Source organism: Ipomoea nil, unplaced genomic scaffold (genome assembly GCF_001879475.1).
Source record: "Ipomoea nil cultivar Tokyo-kokei standard unplaced genomic scaffold, Asagao_1.1 scaffold1576, whole genome shotgun sequence".
In the NCBI taxonomy this organism is placed as follows: Eukaryota; Viridiplantae; Streptophyta; class Magnoliopsida; order Solanales; family Convolvulaceae; genus Ipomoea; species Ipomoea nil.
In genome coordinates, this window is record NW_017618004.1 from 4,976,441 (window position 1) to 4,992,796 (window position 16,356).

Below are 16,356 nucleotides of genomic sequence, written 5' to 3' on the forward strand. Positions count from 1 at the left end.
AGAGAAAATACAGATCTATAAAGATTGATGGGGAAGCAATAGAGTTCCTTGCTCATCAAGTGGATAAAGTGGGGATGGACGGATTCTGTGTATATGTAAACAGATGCAAAGGGAAGCATGATAAGAATACACTAAAAATGAAAATAGTATTCAAAGCATTTTTTTTAGTTGTCAATTTGTCAAAGCGTTGGGCTTTCTTTTGATTCAATCTCTCCGTCTTTAAAGTGTGCATTTTATGTAATAAAAGAGTAATTTATCTCTCCCTTCAAGACGTTTTGACATTTTCGGCGGAATCAACACTGCGGAAGCAATCTTGACTTTGTCGGTGCGGAAGTTGTTTTTTTTTTTTTTTTGTTTTGTTTTGTTTTGTTTTGTTTTTGTTTTTTTTTTTTTTTTTTTGCAAATTTGAAGTTGGCATTGCTTTGGATTAAATTAGTAGTTATTTTTATGGCGGTGGTGGAAGAAGATTTCTGTAGCAGTTCATGTTAGAGGGCGGTGGTTGAAGTTTGTGGGGATGACAACTCAATGAGAGTGTGGATCGTAAATATATGTGTATTAATTTTTTTTTTTTGTATATTCACTACCATTTTTAAGATTCATATTTATATTTACATTCATATTAATATTGTATTTTCTTTCCTGCATAATTTTAGGCTTAGTTTGTTGATATATCAATAACATTGTTCAATCCCAGTGAATAAGGATTATTCCTTTGTTGTGTAGTACCATAGAGAATTGCTATGCTATTCGATCCATTTTGAAGGTGAAAAAGGTATTTATCTTTATCCTAGAATCTAATTTTATGTTGTTTTTAACTTTATTTTTTGTTTGGATGTTTGTCTCTATCTCTTTTGTCAACCTTGAAGGGTTTCAACCATGGCCGCCAATCATTGTAGATGAAAACTTGCAGGATGACTTTTTTTTTAAATTTAGAGGTGGTAGTAACCCCTAGAACAACTTTGATTGTATTACATAATATTGACTTGGTGGATACAAAAACCAGAAATGCAAAATGAAGAATCTGAGTGTTTTTAATATTTTTTTTATTTTAATACTTTCTATTAAAAGTTTATTATTTTAGTTAATTACACATTTTAAATATCAAATCTAAATATGGTAGCTACTCATTTTAAATATTCAAGTTAATCGAATTTAAATTTCCTCTAAAATATGCATAAATTGAACATATATATATATATATATATATATATATATATATATATATATATATATATATTATGTATATGGTTTAAATTTGTTTTGCATTGGTAGTTAATTACTATACAATCATGTAATGAAAATCAAAAGTTTCATATTTAGTTCTTATTAATATACATGAAATGATGCAATTGCATATATTGAAAAAGTAGTATATAAATTTAATAAAGTATATTTTATTGGTAGTTTTATTTAAAAAAATGTAATATTTTGCAACTATTTCAGGTAAGCACTTTAGCAAGTTGTTTGTATATTATATTTATTAATTACTTTATTTTTATTTTGTGAAAATATTTCATGCTGAAAATTGAATTGTAGATGTATCATATCTTTTTCTTTAGCATAATATTCTTTTTAATTTTATTGTGATGAAGATTGTATTTATGAGTTTAGACATTGGATGGATTAATAACTATCATATTCTTTTTAATTTTACTGTGGTGATGATGAAGATTATACAGATGAGTCATGAGTTTACATTGGACAAATTAACATGGATGTTAGTAAAGGATGTGGCAACACCTAACAGGCACAATTAATATATAGATTAATTAGTCTGGCTGGTGTAATCGAAATTACTAATAAATGAGAATATATATTTTCTTTTGTAGTTTACCTACTAATGTAGCTTACTAAGATGTTTGTAATAACTTTTTATTTTAATACGGTGTATTAAAAGTTTATTATTTTAGCTAATTACTCATTTTAAATATCAAATCTTATTTAATTGATAGTATATTTTTAGAAATCAATAAAATAATAGTATGTTTTTTTTTTCAATTGTAATATCGCAATGTTTCCTATATAGTTATTACATAACAAAACTTTAAAATGAATAAAGGTTACATATCGTATTTACACATGAAACGTATTTATAGTAACAGTTGTTAGTATTATAAAATTACTTCAACATATAAATATTAAAAAAAATTGTTATTGATAATTAAATAATTAATATGTATTAAAAAGAATCATTGACTAAGAAAAAATGGCATGAAAAGTAGATCAGTTTGAAAAAGAAATGATAAATAATACATGATTAAAAATGACACATAATATATTACTGAAAAAAGTAGATCAATTTGAAAAGGAAATAATAATTAATACTTGATTAAAAATGACACAGAATATATTACTGAAAATAATATATATATATATATATATATATATATATATATATATATATATATATATTATTAATTAACTAATTAATATGTATTGAAAAATCATTGACTGAGAATAAAAATGGCATGCAAATTATACCAATTGAAAAAGGAAATAATAATTAATATTTGATTAAAATGGCATGAAATATATAAATTCTGAATATATATCGGAAATTATATTAATAATTATAGTATAAATTAATTGATATGTATTAAAAAAAATTGACTAAGAATAAAAATGACATGAAAATTATACCAATTGAAAAATGAAATGATTATTAATAATTGATTAAAAATTAAAAAATGATTCCAAATTAAATCAAATGAAAAATAAAATTGTCAGACCGTCCAAACAATAGTATAAGTAAACTGGAAAAAGAATTTGTTAATTGGAAAAATAATTGACTGAGATTGAAGATAGCACGAAATGTATAAATTGTAGTATAATATTTTAAGAAAAAAAAAAGGATCCTTATATTGACCATGTCAAAAAGGAAATATATGTAAAATCGAAAAACTATATATTATTACAAATTTATTGGAAATATTAAAAAAATTATTATTATTAATTAACTAATTAATATGTATTCAAAAAATTTATTGATTGAGAATAAAAAATGACATGTAAATTAGGTCAATTGAAAAAAGAAATGATAATTAATACTTGATTAAAAATGACATGGAATCCTTTTAAAAAAATGGCACGAGATCTGTAATTTTCAAATATATAATGACAATTATATTAATAATTATAGTATAAATTAATTGATATGTATTAAAAAAATATTTAATTGAGAATACAAATGGCATGAAAATTAGGCTAATTGGAAAAGGAAATTATTATTAATACTTGATTTAAAATTAAAAATAATTCCAAATTAACTCAAATGAAAAAAAAAAAAAAAGAATTGCAACTCCGCCCAAATAATAGTATATATAAATTGAAAAAGAAATCTGTTAATTGAATAAATAATTGACTGAGATTAAAAATGACACGAAATATACAAATTATGGTATAATATTTTTTTTAAAAAAAATCTCCAAATTAACAATGTCGAAAAGGAAACGAATTAACAATAGTATATCTAAATTGGAAAATGGTATATGTTATTAATAATTTACTGAAAATAAAAATAAAAAATATTAATAATTATCTAATTAATATGTATTAAAAAAGAATTATTGCCTGGTAATAAAAATGACATAAAAATTAAGTCAATTGGAAAATAAAATGCTAATTAATACTTGATTAAAATGGATCAGAATATATTACTAGAAATAAAGAAATATGCTATTAATAAATAACTAATTAATATGTCTACATATAATTAAAAGTAAAATCATCCTAGCCAAATTCCCCCCCCCTCCCTCCCCCCCCCCCCTCAAATTTACGGGTATTTCTGTAATATCTGTGTATATATAATTAGTCTATATATAATTCATAAATATTCTGTATGTGACTAAGTAGTTATGGAAAAAATATTACGGTAACTAATTAATTAGTTTATAAAATTTATTCTGTGTGAAGTTTAGTTGACTAAAATTTAATTAATTATAAAAATTATATATTCATATCCGTGTATATATAAGTAGTCTATATATATTTCATAAATATTTTGTATGTGACTAATTAGTTATGGAAAGAATATTATGGTAATTTATTAATTAGTTTATAAAATTTATTCCGTGTGAAGTTTAATTAACTAAAATTTAATTAATTATAAAATTTATATATTCATGTAGTCCTTTTTGGTAAGCATATGTTTAATAGAAATTAATTAAATATATAAATAAATTTAGCTTACGCTCTTATTATCATATACTTAAATATTTTATATTTTTTTGCTCAAATAATTAATAATTAATATTTTTAATTATTTTAAAATTTGTTTATCATTAAAATTTTGAATTATTTAATATTTTGACTAGGAGTTGAAGGGGAATGGAGAATCCCCGTCCCCGCCTAATTCTCCGCTAGGACGGGGATGAGGAATATTTTCAATTCTCCGCCGGGGACGGGACGGGATGGGGATGGGAACGGGGTCGCAGTGATGGGGACGGGGAGTATACTCCCCGCCCGCCTCGCCCCGTTGCCATCCCAGAATATGTACTTAAAAATGGAAAATGGTTACCAAATTCTAAGAATAAGTAACCATTATAATTGTGAGAATAATGGAAACAAATTCTGCGTAATAAATCAGAAAATTCTTTTGAAATTTTGCGTAATTTTATAAGAAAATAATAATTTATTAATTATTATTTACAACAATCTATACTATTAATAAAATACAAATTATCCTCTTTAAATTTTCCACCCAAACTAATAAAAAATATTAATTAATTCGTAAAAAATTTAATAAAGCTTAATTGGTAACAAAATTTTATATGGAAATTAACTAATATCTAATGAATTGTTACCCCAAATTAAAGTCAATATGTACTTAAAAATGAAAAATAGTTAACAACTTTTGTGAATAATTAAACCATTATAATTGTGAGAATAATTAAAACAAATTCTGCGTAATAAATGGAAAAATTCCTTGAAAATATTGTACTACCATCATCATTCAACTCAGGGTGAAAAGAATTATACTACCATCATCATTCACATGCGGAGCTAGGTATATGATTCAAAACTATCAAGATGAAATGGAATATGCAGGCACATCGGTTATCCTCATCTGTTCATAACATTCACATGCAACCCGAAGTGGACTGAGATTGAGTGCTATGTTGCACAACGTGGGCTTAAAGCAGAGGATAGACTCGATATTGTTTGTCGCGTGTTTAAGATGAAATTTGATGCTATGATTGAAGATATCAAGACGGAAAAGCTGTTTGGCGACATATGTGGAGGTATTTGATTATCATACATACTTTAATGTGCCTTAATTAAATTTAAATTTCATGTATAAAATTACTTTTTTTTTATTTTAATTTTCTGCACAGTTATCTACACAATTGAATTTAAAAAAAGATGACTCCCTCACGCGCACATATTGCTATTTGCCAAAAGAATGAATCGGGCACATTCCACACCGGAAGTTGATGCCTTGATTTCTACTGAAATTCCAGACCAAGATGCGGACAATAAGTACAATGACGCAGTTAGCGAATTTATGTTGCACGGACCGTGTGGACAACTCCGGAAGAATTCGCCATGCATGGTAAATGGTAAATTTTCAAAGTATTTCCCCAAAAAATATGTTAGTCAGACGATTCTGGATAAAGATGGTTACCTAATCTACAGAAGGCATGACAATGGACGCATAAAATAATATTGAAGTGTGGACCTGATCCAATTGCAACTATATTTGAAAGCATCTTCCCAACCGCGAAGTATGGAATGCTAGAAGAGTCGCACCTAGAAGGACGAGCGATCCTCTCACCGACTTTAGATGTTGTTTATCAAATTAATCAGTATATGTGTGACATGAACACTGCAGAAGGTCAGACGTATTTAAACTGTGACCCTTTGTGTAAGGTAGAATCAGATAGATGGTGATAATCTCTCACAAGTACACACTCCTGAATTTTTAAATAGATTGAGATTGTCTAGACTTCTTAATCATTCATTGACAATAAAGGTTGGTGTACCTGTTATGTTACTGCGAAACATAGACCACTCTCTTGGTCTTTGCAACGGTACGCGCCTCATCGTTACAAGATTGGCGGATCATATTGTCGAAGCAAGAATAGTTAATGGAACGCAGCAAGGAAACAAAGTTCTTACACCACAAATGTCTCTCACCCCTTCTGATACGAGATTGTCATTCAAGTTCCAGCGTAAACAATTCCCGTTGATGCTAGCATATGCAATGACTATCAACAAAAGTCAGGGTTAAACACTAACTCACGTTGGCTTATTGTTGAAAAAATCAGTCTTTAATCACGGTCAATTGTATGTGACTTTTTCCCGAGTCACTCATCCTGATGGCCTTAAGGTTTTAGCTCTAGATGAGGATGGACAAACTTCTGTTAGTACTACTAATGTCGTCTACAAAGAGGTTTTCAACAATGTCTAATTCAAAACAGTTATATTATGTATACTTCTTGCACAAATATAACAAAATTGTTACATATCTACATATTACGTATATATTCCGTTACAAAAATTTCTATAGCTAAATTACTACACGTAAAGATAATGAGACCAATTAATTCAATTCCGAAACTTTCATACAAACCTTTCAACGTTAAAATTTGCAATATCGGATATGAAGCAAATTATAATTCATATATTATAACGAATACATACCGTGCATCGCACGGGTGCAAATACTAGTAATGATAAAAAATAAAAACAAGTACAAAGAGAAGTGTGCAACACAGTAAGACACCATACAAATCTAGTCCACCTAAATAGTATGAGTGTTGTCCTCTATATAGCCAGAAATTGAACGATAACATCGCCCAAGGGTAAAATAGACAAACAATTTGATAAAATGCACAAAGTACAAAATATTTCATGAAAAAAGTTTTGAGCAAAAATTGACTGAGACAAATCAATTGGTACTTAAAATGAAAATTTTCATAAATCAGGACAAAAAAAGAGAATGTTACCAAAATATAAGGACTGAAAGTGTCTAAACTCAAGTTAATACATACAGTTGCCTTACAACCAGAAATTGCAGCGTTAAGTGAAAGGGCAAAATCGGGAGACAAATAAAACGTACGACACAAGAAGCACACAGAACAAACGGGCAATGCAACAAAACCCACAAAGATTTTTTTATTCCAATTAGGACTTCACAAAAACTCTCTCTCATAAATAGAAAAATTTCCATCACGCCCTGCTCGAACCCTGTCCTCCCGCCGCCGCCGCTAATCCCCTCACAAGTAGCGTCGCCGCTTTGGTATGTGCTCAGAGAATACTAGCTCCTCAACAATGGAGGGCTCTGATATGGAATTTCTACCGGAGCAAAACCTAGACTCCGAAGCCGATGACTTCTGCGCTGCCGTGTTATCCCAATTCAGCGATTCCGCCAACGAGTCTCACGTCCACATATGCACCGCCATCGGCGCAATGTCGCAGGAGCTAAAAGACCAGAACTTGCCACTCACCCCCATAACCTACTTCGGCGCTACTTGCTCATCCCTTCAGCGCGTCTCCACCGCCGAAGCCGAGGACCCCCAGCCTCACATCGTTGACGCTCTCTCCACCATTCTCTCACTCGTCATTGATAAAATCAGCAGAGCTGCGCTGCTAAAGAAATTCGATTATACTTCGAATCTCCTTGCCCGGATTCTCCGGCAGAAAACGACTGGTGTTCAGGGGATTGTCTCGTGTTTGAAGGGCGTTTCGTATCTTTTGCTTGTTAGAGAAAAGGCGAACTGGGCGGATGTAGCTGAGCTCTATGGTTTTCTTGTTGGTTTTATGGCGGATGATCGACCAAAAGTTAGTATTTTTGTTACAAAAATTTGATACGAGTTTTTATTTATTTATTTATTTATTTATTTTATTTTTTAAACACCATTGGTGGGTTCTTTGATGAAAAATTTCAATCTCTAACATAAATATTTGTGTGCACCTTAAAAAGTTGAGGTCTTTATTGGTTTTGGGTGAGAATTGATAATGAGCTTTTTCTTCGAGTGGCGGCATTCTGCTAATTATGTTTTCATCTACGAGTAGGAGAAAAATTATACCTTTACCTGCTTAGTAAGTGCAGAAAATTCCATGCAAACCTACTGGAAGAGGTATAAAAATCTAAATATTGTGTACTCTAGGAATAATAAATGGGGTGCAAATGGTCTGAAAACAACTTCAGCAGTATTGCTGTTGTAACACATTAGTTAAAAAATGTGTTCTTGCTTGGTCTGTCTTTTTCCTTGATTTTTACTCTGAAAGCTGAATTTATATGTAGAATCCTTTATGCTGCTCCAGACCTTTTTGGCACTGGAACTAGGCCAAGAATGTTAGTTCTTGCAAACTCACAATGATTGTGCCAATAGTTTTGATTTTGGTGTGTGATTGATGGCAGGTGAGGAAACAGTCTCACATTTGTCTTCGAGAGGTCCTACAAAAATTTCAGATGTCACCTGTGCTCACAGCTTTATTGGCACCTGCAAGTGAAGCTATTGGTAATGTCTTTGAAAGGTCTCTCCTACTTGCTGGAGGATCAAATGCGAGTGCTCCGGAGGGCCCGAAAGGAGCTCAGGAAGTTCTGTACATTCTTGATGCACTCAAAATTTGTCTCCCATTTATGTCCGTGAAGTCGTCAGTGAGCATTTTGAAATACTTCAAATCTCTCTTGGAATTGCGTCAACCTCTTGTTACCAGGCGTATAACAGATGCCATTAATGCCCTCTGCATCCACCCAACTGGAGAAGTTTCCCCGGAAGTGCTTCTTGATCTGTTATGCTCATTAGCCACATCAATTTCTGCACATCAGTCATCAGCTGATAGCATGACATTTACTTCTCGCTTGCTAGATGTTGGGATGAAAAGAATATATTCCCTAAATAGACAAATTTGTGTGGTTAAGCTCCCAGTGGTATTCAGCGCACTTAGTGGTTGGTTCTTTTCCCCTTTTATCAAAATTTTCAATTTGTCAAATAATTCCAAAGATTATTTTTGGGTGATGGCGATGGGGAGGTGTATTTCATTTTAATCACATGCAGATAAGTTCTGTTGCATTCAATAGAGCTAGTTTTTAGTTTAACGAGCAATGTCTGATTGTTGTATTTTGAGAGGTTTGCAGATGTTTTGGTTTCTGAACATGAGGAAGCATTGGTAGCTGCAAAGGAAGCTTTCAAGAACTTAATAAATGCATGCATTGATGAAAACTTGATCAAACAAGGTGTGGATCAGGTTATGAATTCTAATGAGGGAACAAGGAAATCTGCCCCAACAATTATTGAAAAAGTATGCGCAACAATTGAAAGCTTGCTTGATTATCAATATGCGGCAGTCTGGGATATTTCGTTTCAAATTGTTTCAACAATGTTTGACAAACTAGGTAGTTGCATTATTTTATCTTCACTCTTGTTATTTAATATTGGGAAAAAAAGTTCCATATCTTGTTATAATGTATTATGCAGATCCGCTAGTGATTGCAATGTGAATAACATTATCATCTTTGTTTGTTTGGTTTTTTTCTTTTCTTTTCTTAGACACTTGAAATAGTAGTTTCCTTCTTCCATTGCCTTTCAGGTCAATATTCTTCTTACTTCTTGAAAGGAGCACTTGAGAATTTGGCCGAGATACAAAAGTTACCTGATGAAGATTTTCCATTTCGTAAACAGGTAAGGCCACAAAATTACATGATTTTCCATTTCTTTCATTGCTCATTAATTTTATGTCATTTAGTTATTTCTGTCATTTGGGAGTGCAGGATTTCTTCCTGCGAAATTCTAATCTCTTCATTCTTTCTATTATGCTGATTTTCAATGCAAATTTGTCGACTAACATTCCCCTCATAAAAGAGTGACAATTGTGATTTAATTGGTGAACAGATATTCTTATTACAATAGAATGTTGATCACATTATCTAGTTGGCCACTTTTACTTTATGAAGCAATTATTTTAGCTAGATATGTTAATTTTCCTATCCACTACTCTTGATCTTATGTCTGTACTTCAGTTCGAATGCTCCTATGCATTTGATGCTCTTCAATTGTTGTGTTTTAAGAATTAATATTTTGTTTGAGATGATATGCTTTCAATTTTGTGTTGATTACTACTATGTTTTCAAACAATTATAGTTCTAAATGATGACTTGTTGATTACAGCTACATGAATGCGTGGGATCGGCTGTTGGTGCAATGGGACCTGAAGCTTTTTTAAGTATTCTTCCTCTGAATTTGGACTCTCGGGATTTATCCGAGGCCAATCTGTGGCTGTTTCCGATCCTGAAACATTACATTGTTGGTGCTCATTTAAGTTTCTTTACCAAGACAATTATGTCAATTATTGCAGCTATGAAGCAGCGATCTGCAGTGGTATGACTTTTCTGCCAAGTCTCTCCTGTTGGCTTGCTTTCTCCTTCTTTCATCTCTTCATGCATGTAAGTCCAGTGCTCTTTACTTTTTGCAGTTTGAGCAAGAAGGAAAGATCATCTCTGCGAGGACTATTGATGGCATCGTATACTCTTTATGGTCATTGTTACCCTCATTTTGCAACTATCCTTTAGACACTGCTGATAGCTTCAAGGCCTTGGAGAAGGTGCTAAATAAAGCTTTACGTGAAGAGCCTGATGTTCATGGTATAATATGCTCCGGTTTGCATATTCTCATTGAACAGAACAAGAGCATTGTAGAAGGAAAAGAGGATCTGTCTAACAGCGGGATGAGCATTCACAAGGAGCGAGCAATTGCTCGTTACAACTCACAAGTTGTAGCTGATAATTTGAATGCAGTAAGGGTCTCTGCTCGTGAATTATTATCTATTCTTTCTGGAGCCTTCTTGAAATCTTCGAAAGACACGATTGGACCTCTGCAGGTATCTTTTTAAATATATCTTCTCATTTATTCTTCTATTCTGGATAAATTTCTCTCCCCTTTTATTTTGTATTCATTTCAAAGTTCAAACAAAAACTAAAATGTGTTATATAGGCAAAATCCAAAATAGTTCTCGGTTGTAAATATAAAAAAACAGCTTACTATGCAATGTTGGCACATATGATAAATGATACTCCGTATTTATTAACATACATTTCCTATTAATTTTCTACGCGTCATATTGGCAAATGAACAGACTTCTTATTTTGCATCACCAATCATAGTACTGTAACTGAAATATTTATTGTCTACTGTTTAGATATACTTTAATATATTGTATGATAATGCATGTAATATACAGACGGTTATTGGTGAGCTGGCTTCCATTTCGGATAAAGAGGTAGTCACAAGGTTCTTCAAGAGTACTATGCAAAAACTTTTGAAGGTGACACAAGAGGCTGGTAAAACAGGCTCAAGAGATAACAATGCAATGCAAGTGGATAACTCTTCTGGTGAAGAATCATTGTCGTCAGTGAGGTAGAACCGCTAAATTGCTAATGAGCATTCCTTAAGTTTCCTCATTTTGTTAAACAGTTAAACAGTTTACTTCTGTAAACTAGTGTTCCAAATCAAGTTCCGTGATCACTAGTGACCTGCTATTTTCGTGTATTACATTATGTAGGGCTCAGCTATTTGATCTGGCAGTTTCACTTTTGCCTGGCTTAGACTCCAAGGAAATTGATCTCTTGTTCATCGCAATAGAACCTGCATTGAAGGTTAGCTTTTTTAATTGTCTTGGAGTCGTTCTTTAGCACTTTGAAATTACAACACCATATATTTCATGTGAGATGAATGGAATTCCTGATGTCCTACCTTTTTCATTTCAGGATGCTGAAGGATTGGTTCAGAAAAAGGCATACAAAGTTCTTTCAATCATGCTCCAAGTAATCTTTCCAGCTAATTTTGGCATGCTCTAAAATCATTGCTTATTCCTTCAAAGTAATGTGGAACTTTTGTTTGGAATAATAAACTCACTGGATCTCTATGAACAGAAATCTGACGAGTTTACTTCAAGGAGGCTTGATGAGTTGCTTAATTTGATGGTTGAAGCACTGCCATCATGCCATTTTTCTGCCAAGCGTCATAGACTTGACTGCCTGTATTTCTTGATTGTCCATATTTCCAAGGTGAGGAATAAGTGATTTGCGTGTTTTGCTAATCCATGTATTTCCATACTCCATAGTCGATTTTATTATGACTTTTAACCTTGTGTGGATAACGCACAGGATAACTCAGTACAGAGGAGGAGTGACCTTGTTGCTTCGTTTTTAACCGAAATTCTACTTGCCTTAAAAGAGGTGCAGTCTCTATTTTACTGAGATTATTTTGTTAATTTATCCTCATATATGCTTTAAACATGGATCGTAGATTTATCATGTGACTGAAACTTGGTACATGTCTTTAGATTAACAAAAGGACGAGGAACAGGGCATATGATATTCTGGTCCAGATTGGCCATGCTTGTGCCGATGAAGAGAGAGGTGGCAAAAAGGAGCACTTAGAGCAGTTGTTTAACATGGTATTGTTTGTGCTCTACTTGGTTTAATAAAGAAAAGTAAAATTTTCTCGTCTTATCTTATTGATATTTAATTTATCTTAACCTCTTGCTGGTAGGTCGCTGGTGGCCTTGCTGGGGAGACCCCTCACATGATTAGTGCGGCAATGAAAGGTTTAGCTCGGTTGGCCTATGAATTCACTGATCTTGTCGCTGCTTCGTACAATGTCCTTCCATCTGCATTTCTCCTTCTTAGGAGAAAGAACAAAGAAATAATTAAGGTTCGTATTGTTGAGCCATTAATGTGCAATCCAACTATTAGCTTAGGCTTTTAGTTGGGATGAAACACATGCTTCAATTTGGTATCAGAGCCAGACCAAAGGTCATGGGTTCGAATCTCAGCGCCACCCATAAGCGATTACGCTCCACGTTTTGCTTGGAACCCATCGCACACGTGAGGGGGCGTGTTGTGCCATTAATGTGCAATCCAACTATTAGCTTAGGCTTTTAGTTGGGATGGAACACATGGTTCAATTCGTATTTATCTGGTTTTACACTCGCACACCGTTTCTTACTTTTTTGTCAACGAAAGTTAACATCCCAGTGTCGTGAACTTTTTTACAAATGCAGGCTAATTTAGGCCTCTTGAAGGTATTGGTGGCCAAATCACAAGCAGAAGGATTGCAGGCTCATTTAAGAGGCATGGTGGAAGGCCTCCTAAACTGGCAAGATAGTACTAAGAACCATTTTAAAGCTAAGGTCTGCCCTCTTCTCCGTCTCTCGGTCTCTCGTTTTCATACGAACACCTTATGCCTATGAAAGAATTTGCTGAATTCGATTTTGTAGATTAAGCTGCTACTTGAAATGCTCGTCAAGAAGTGTGGCATGGATGCTGTAAAGGAAGTGATGCCCGAGGAGCACATGAAGCTCCTCACTAACATAAGAAAGGTTAGTTGGATTTCACCGTATAATAATGCATGCTTGTTGGTGATACAATTCATGGCGTGTTAAGCTCTACTTCTTCGAAAAACAGATTAAGGAGAGGAGAGATAAGAAGCTCAATGACAACTCTTCGGAGGAAAGTAAATCTCGTATGTCAAAAGCAACAACATCCAGGTTTTTCTCTCTCTCGTAAATATATTACTGAAATTCAGAGAATATAAAGTGTATAAAGTTTGACATAACTGAGCCTATTTACTAAGGATCCCGTCTTTTTTTCAGGCTTAGTCGATGGAATCATACAAAAGTTTTTTCTGATTTTGGTGATGATGAAACTGAGGATAGTGAAGCTGAGTCTATGGATATGAAGACCAGAAATGGTCGACAAAGTAGGGCCGATGCACATTCATTACGGTCAGTCTGATGGTGTTAATTTATTTTAGTTTTTAAACATTGAAGAAAGCTTTAAAGAGCAGTGTTAATACTGTGTAAAATTTTCAGGTCTAAGAAAACACGTAAATCATCGAGGAGCTTGCAAGAGGATTTGTTTGATCAATTAGACGATGAGCCACTCGACTTACTTGACCAACAGAAGACGAGGTTAGCTCTTAGATCCTCTGGAAATAACAAGCGCAAGGCAGAATCTGACGATGAGATGGAGATAGATGCCGAGGGGCATCTTATCATTCGTGAGGAAGACGGGAAGCCAAAAAGAAAGAAGTCACTCGACAGCGAGGCAGATGTAAGAAGTGAAACTGGCAGTCGCTCGTCAATGAACTCAAGAAAAACCCAAACCCAAACCCAGAAACGCAGGAAAACATCAGATGCTGGATGGGCTTACACAGGAAACGAATACTCAAGCAAGAAAGCAAGTGGCGACGTGAAGCGCAAGGGCAAACTCGAGCCATATGCCTACTGGCCCCTTGACCGCAAGATGATGAGCCGCAGGCCGGAACAACGCGCTGCTGCAAGAAAAGGCATGTCGAGTGTGGTGAAGATGACGAAGAAGTTGGAGGGGAAGAGTGTTGCTAACGCCCTTAAAATGAAAGGAGCAAAAGGGAGCAAGAAGAGGGGCACAAGCAAAAGTTAGATGAAGTAGATGCTGGTCCAAGTATGAAGTTGAAGTTGGGCTGTTAGTTGCTAATTATACTTTGCCTCCATCAAGGTCATTACTTGCCAACAATTTTGTTTGCTTACATTTATCCTCAACTCCTTGTAAGTTTGGTTTTATTTCATCAAATGCGATTGCATGAAATTGGTAGTGTGTATACTTGGTAGTTGCAATAGTTTGGTTGAATATAAATCGGTGATTGTTATTGAAACAGACATTTGTGAGAGAAGTATTTATTCTGTTTTTATATTATTACTTAATCATGTACCTAACTTATTTAAGCACAACATACATGTGCGGATATAAGCTTAAGTATGCCTTTGGAGCTTCAATTAATATTTGTACTTTCCATTTAGTATGACTGTATTTTCTGAGTTTAGTATGACTATGGAGCTTAATGCCATGAGACGTCTTCCTCCCTGATTCACTGTTTGGTGAGGGTAAATGGATGGGGCGGAAAAGGATTGACTCTGAGGGCTGGGCACGGGTCACTGTTTGGTGAGGGTACGAGTCACTGTTTGGTGAGGGTAAATGGATGGGGCGGAAAAGGATTGACTCTGAGGGCTGGGGTGAAAAATGGATGGGGCGGAAAAGAATTGGCTCTGAGGGTTGGGCACGGGCTAAGGATTGGCTCTGAGGGCTGGGCACGGGGGTCCCAGTCCCGAATCCGTCGGCTGTTCGGCGGACTGCTCGAGCTGCTACCGTGGCGAGAGCGGGTCGCCGCATGCCGGCCGAGGGACGGACTGGGAACGGCTCTTTTGGGGGCCTTCGACGTGGGCTGGGCACGGGGATCCCAGTCCCGAACCCGTCGGCTGTTCGGCGGACTGCTCGAGCTGCTACCGCGGCGAGAGCGGGTCGCCGCGTGCCGGCCGAGGGACGGACTGGGAACGGCTCTTTTGGGGGCCTTCCCCGAACGTCGAACAACCAACTTAGAACTGGTACGGGCAAGGGGAATTCGAACAAAACATTGCGATGGTCCCTGCGGATGCTAACGCAATGTGATTTCTGCCCAGTGCTCTGAATGTCAAAGTGAAGAAATTCAAGGATAAATTGATTTATAATTTCTGTGGATTTTATTGTGGTAGATGTTGGTGATGATGAATTTAATTGGAAGACCCTTTTTGACCACTTGCTATGCCATCATTGATGATTTTGTGTAACCTTAATTAATTTAGTTTACTAGTATTTTTGTTATTTTATTTCTAAATTTTTATTGACGAGGTTGAAATGAAGCTCATAATTTTATCAGCTATATTGTCATCATTTATTAAAAAAACTATGAATTGGTAATATTATTCATACATACATATATATATATATATATATATATATATATATATATATATATATATATATATATATATATAGCATTTGCATTATTAGAGGACATATAGGATTTACTTATACAATACAGCAGATTTAACTTTTGCAAAATATTTTAAGAAAATTTATAATTATTTAATATTCTATTAAAAAAACCTTCTAAATATGACCACTTTCCACAGCTCCAAACTGAATGCATTATTAGTGACATATAGGATTTACTTGATACAATGCAGCAGATTTAACTTTGCAAAATATTTTAAGAAAACTTATAATTATTTAATATCCTATTAAAAAAACCTTCTTAATATGACCACTTTCCACAGTGCCAAACTGAATTTGACCACTTCACATCTCTCAATGACATTGAAAGATGATAGTGTGTCTGACTTGAATGGCATGATCACCAATTCACCATCTCCACTTCATCTTCAGAAAATTAAATGCGATGGACATGGTATAATGGGTTCAAAGTTTCTAAGAGCATATTAGTTGGGGAGATTTGAGAGATAATGTAAGAGTGATTAGGAAAGAGAATGTGGGGGGAGAGAAAAAAAACAAAAACAAAAAATAACAAAACAAAAATTGAAAAAAAAATAATAAAA

General features: G+C 33.8%; 1 protein-coding gene across 1 annotated transcript; it reads left to right on the forward strand.

The window, feature by feature from the left end:
- The first annotated feature begins 5,889 nt into the window (after window positions 1–5,889).
- LOC109190548 (RRP12-like protein) lies at window positions 5,890–14,668 on the forward strand. The gene is made up of 19 exons (XM_019341048.1): window positions 5,890–5,905; window positions 7,197–7,782; window positions 8,366–8,897; window positions 9,086–9,343; window positions 9,538–9,629; window positions 10,116–10,325; window positions 10,420–10,824; window positions 11,185–11,360; window positions 11,506–11,599; window positions 11,711–11,767; window positions 11,876–12,010; window positions 12,110–12,181; window positions 12,289–12,402; window positions 12,498–12,659; window positions 13,009–13,137; window positions 13,225–13,326; window positions 13,412–13,494; window positions 13,600–13,731; window positions 13,819–14,668. The coding sequence occupies exons 2-19, from the start codon at window positions 7,243–7,245 to the stop codon at window positions 14,405–14,407; spliced, it is 3,882 nt and encodes a 1,293-aa protein (XP_019196593.1). The 5' UTR covers window positions 5,890–5,905; window positions 7,197–7,242; the 3' UTR covers window positions 14,408–14,668.
- Window positions 14,669–16,356: the final 1,688 nt, after the last annotated feature.

What these genes read in the sequence shown, in the direction of transcription:
- LOC109190548 (XM_019341048.1), top strand. Translation starts at nt 7,243, where the DNA reads ATGTGCTCAGAGAATACTAGCTCCTCAACAATGGAGGGCTCTGATATG. An exon ending in TGATTGTCCATATTTCCAAG is followed by an intron (nt 12,011 to 12,109) that starts GTGAGGAATAAG and finishes GATAACGCACAG; the next exon opens with GATAACTCAGTACAGAGGAG. An exon ending in TTCTACTTGCCTTAAAAGAG is followed by an intron (nt 12,182 to 12,288) that starts GTGCAGTCTCTA and finishes ACATGTCTTTAG; the next exon opens with ATTAACAAAAGGACGAGGAA.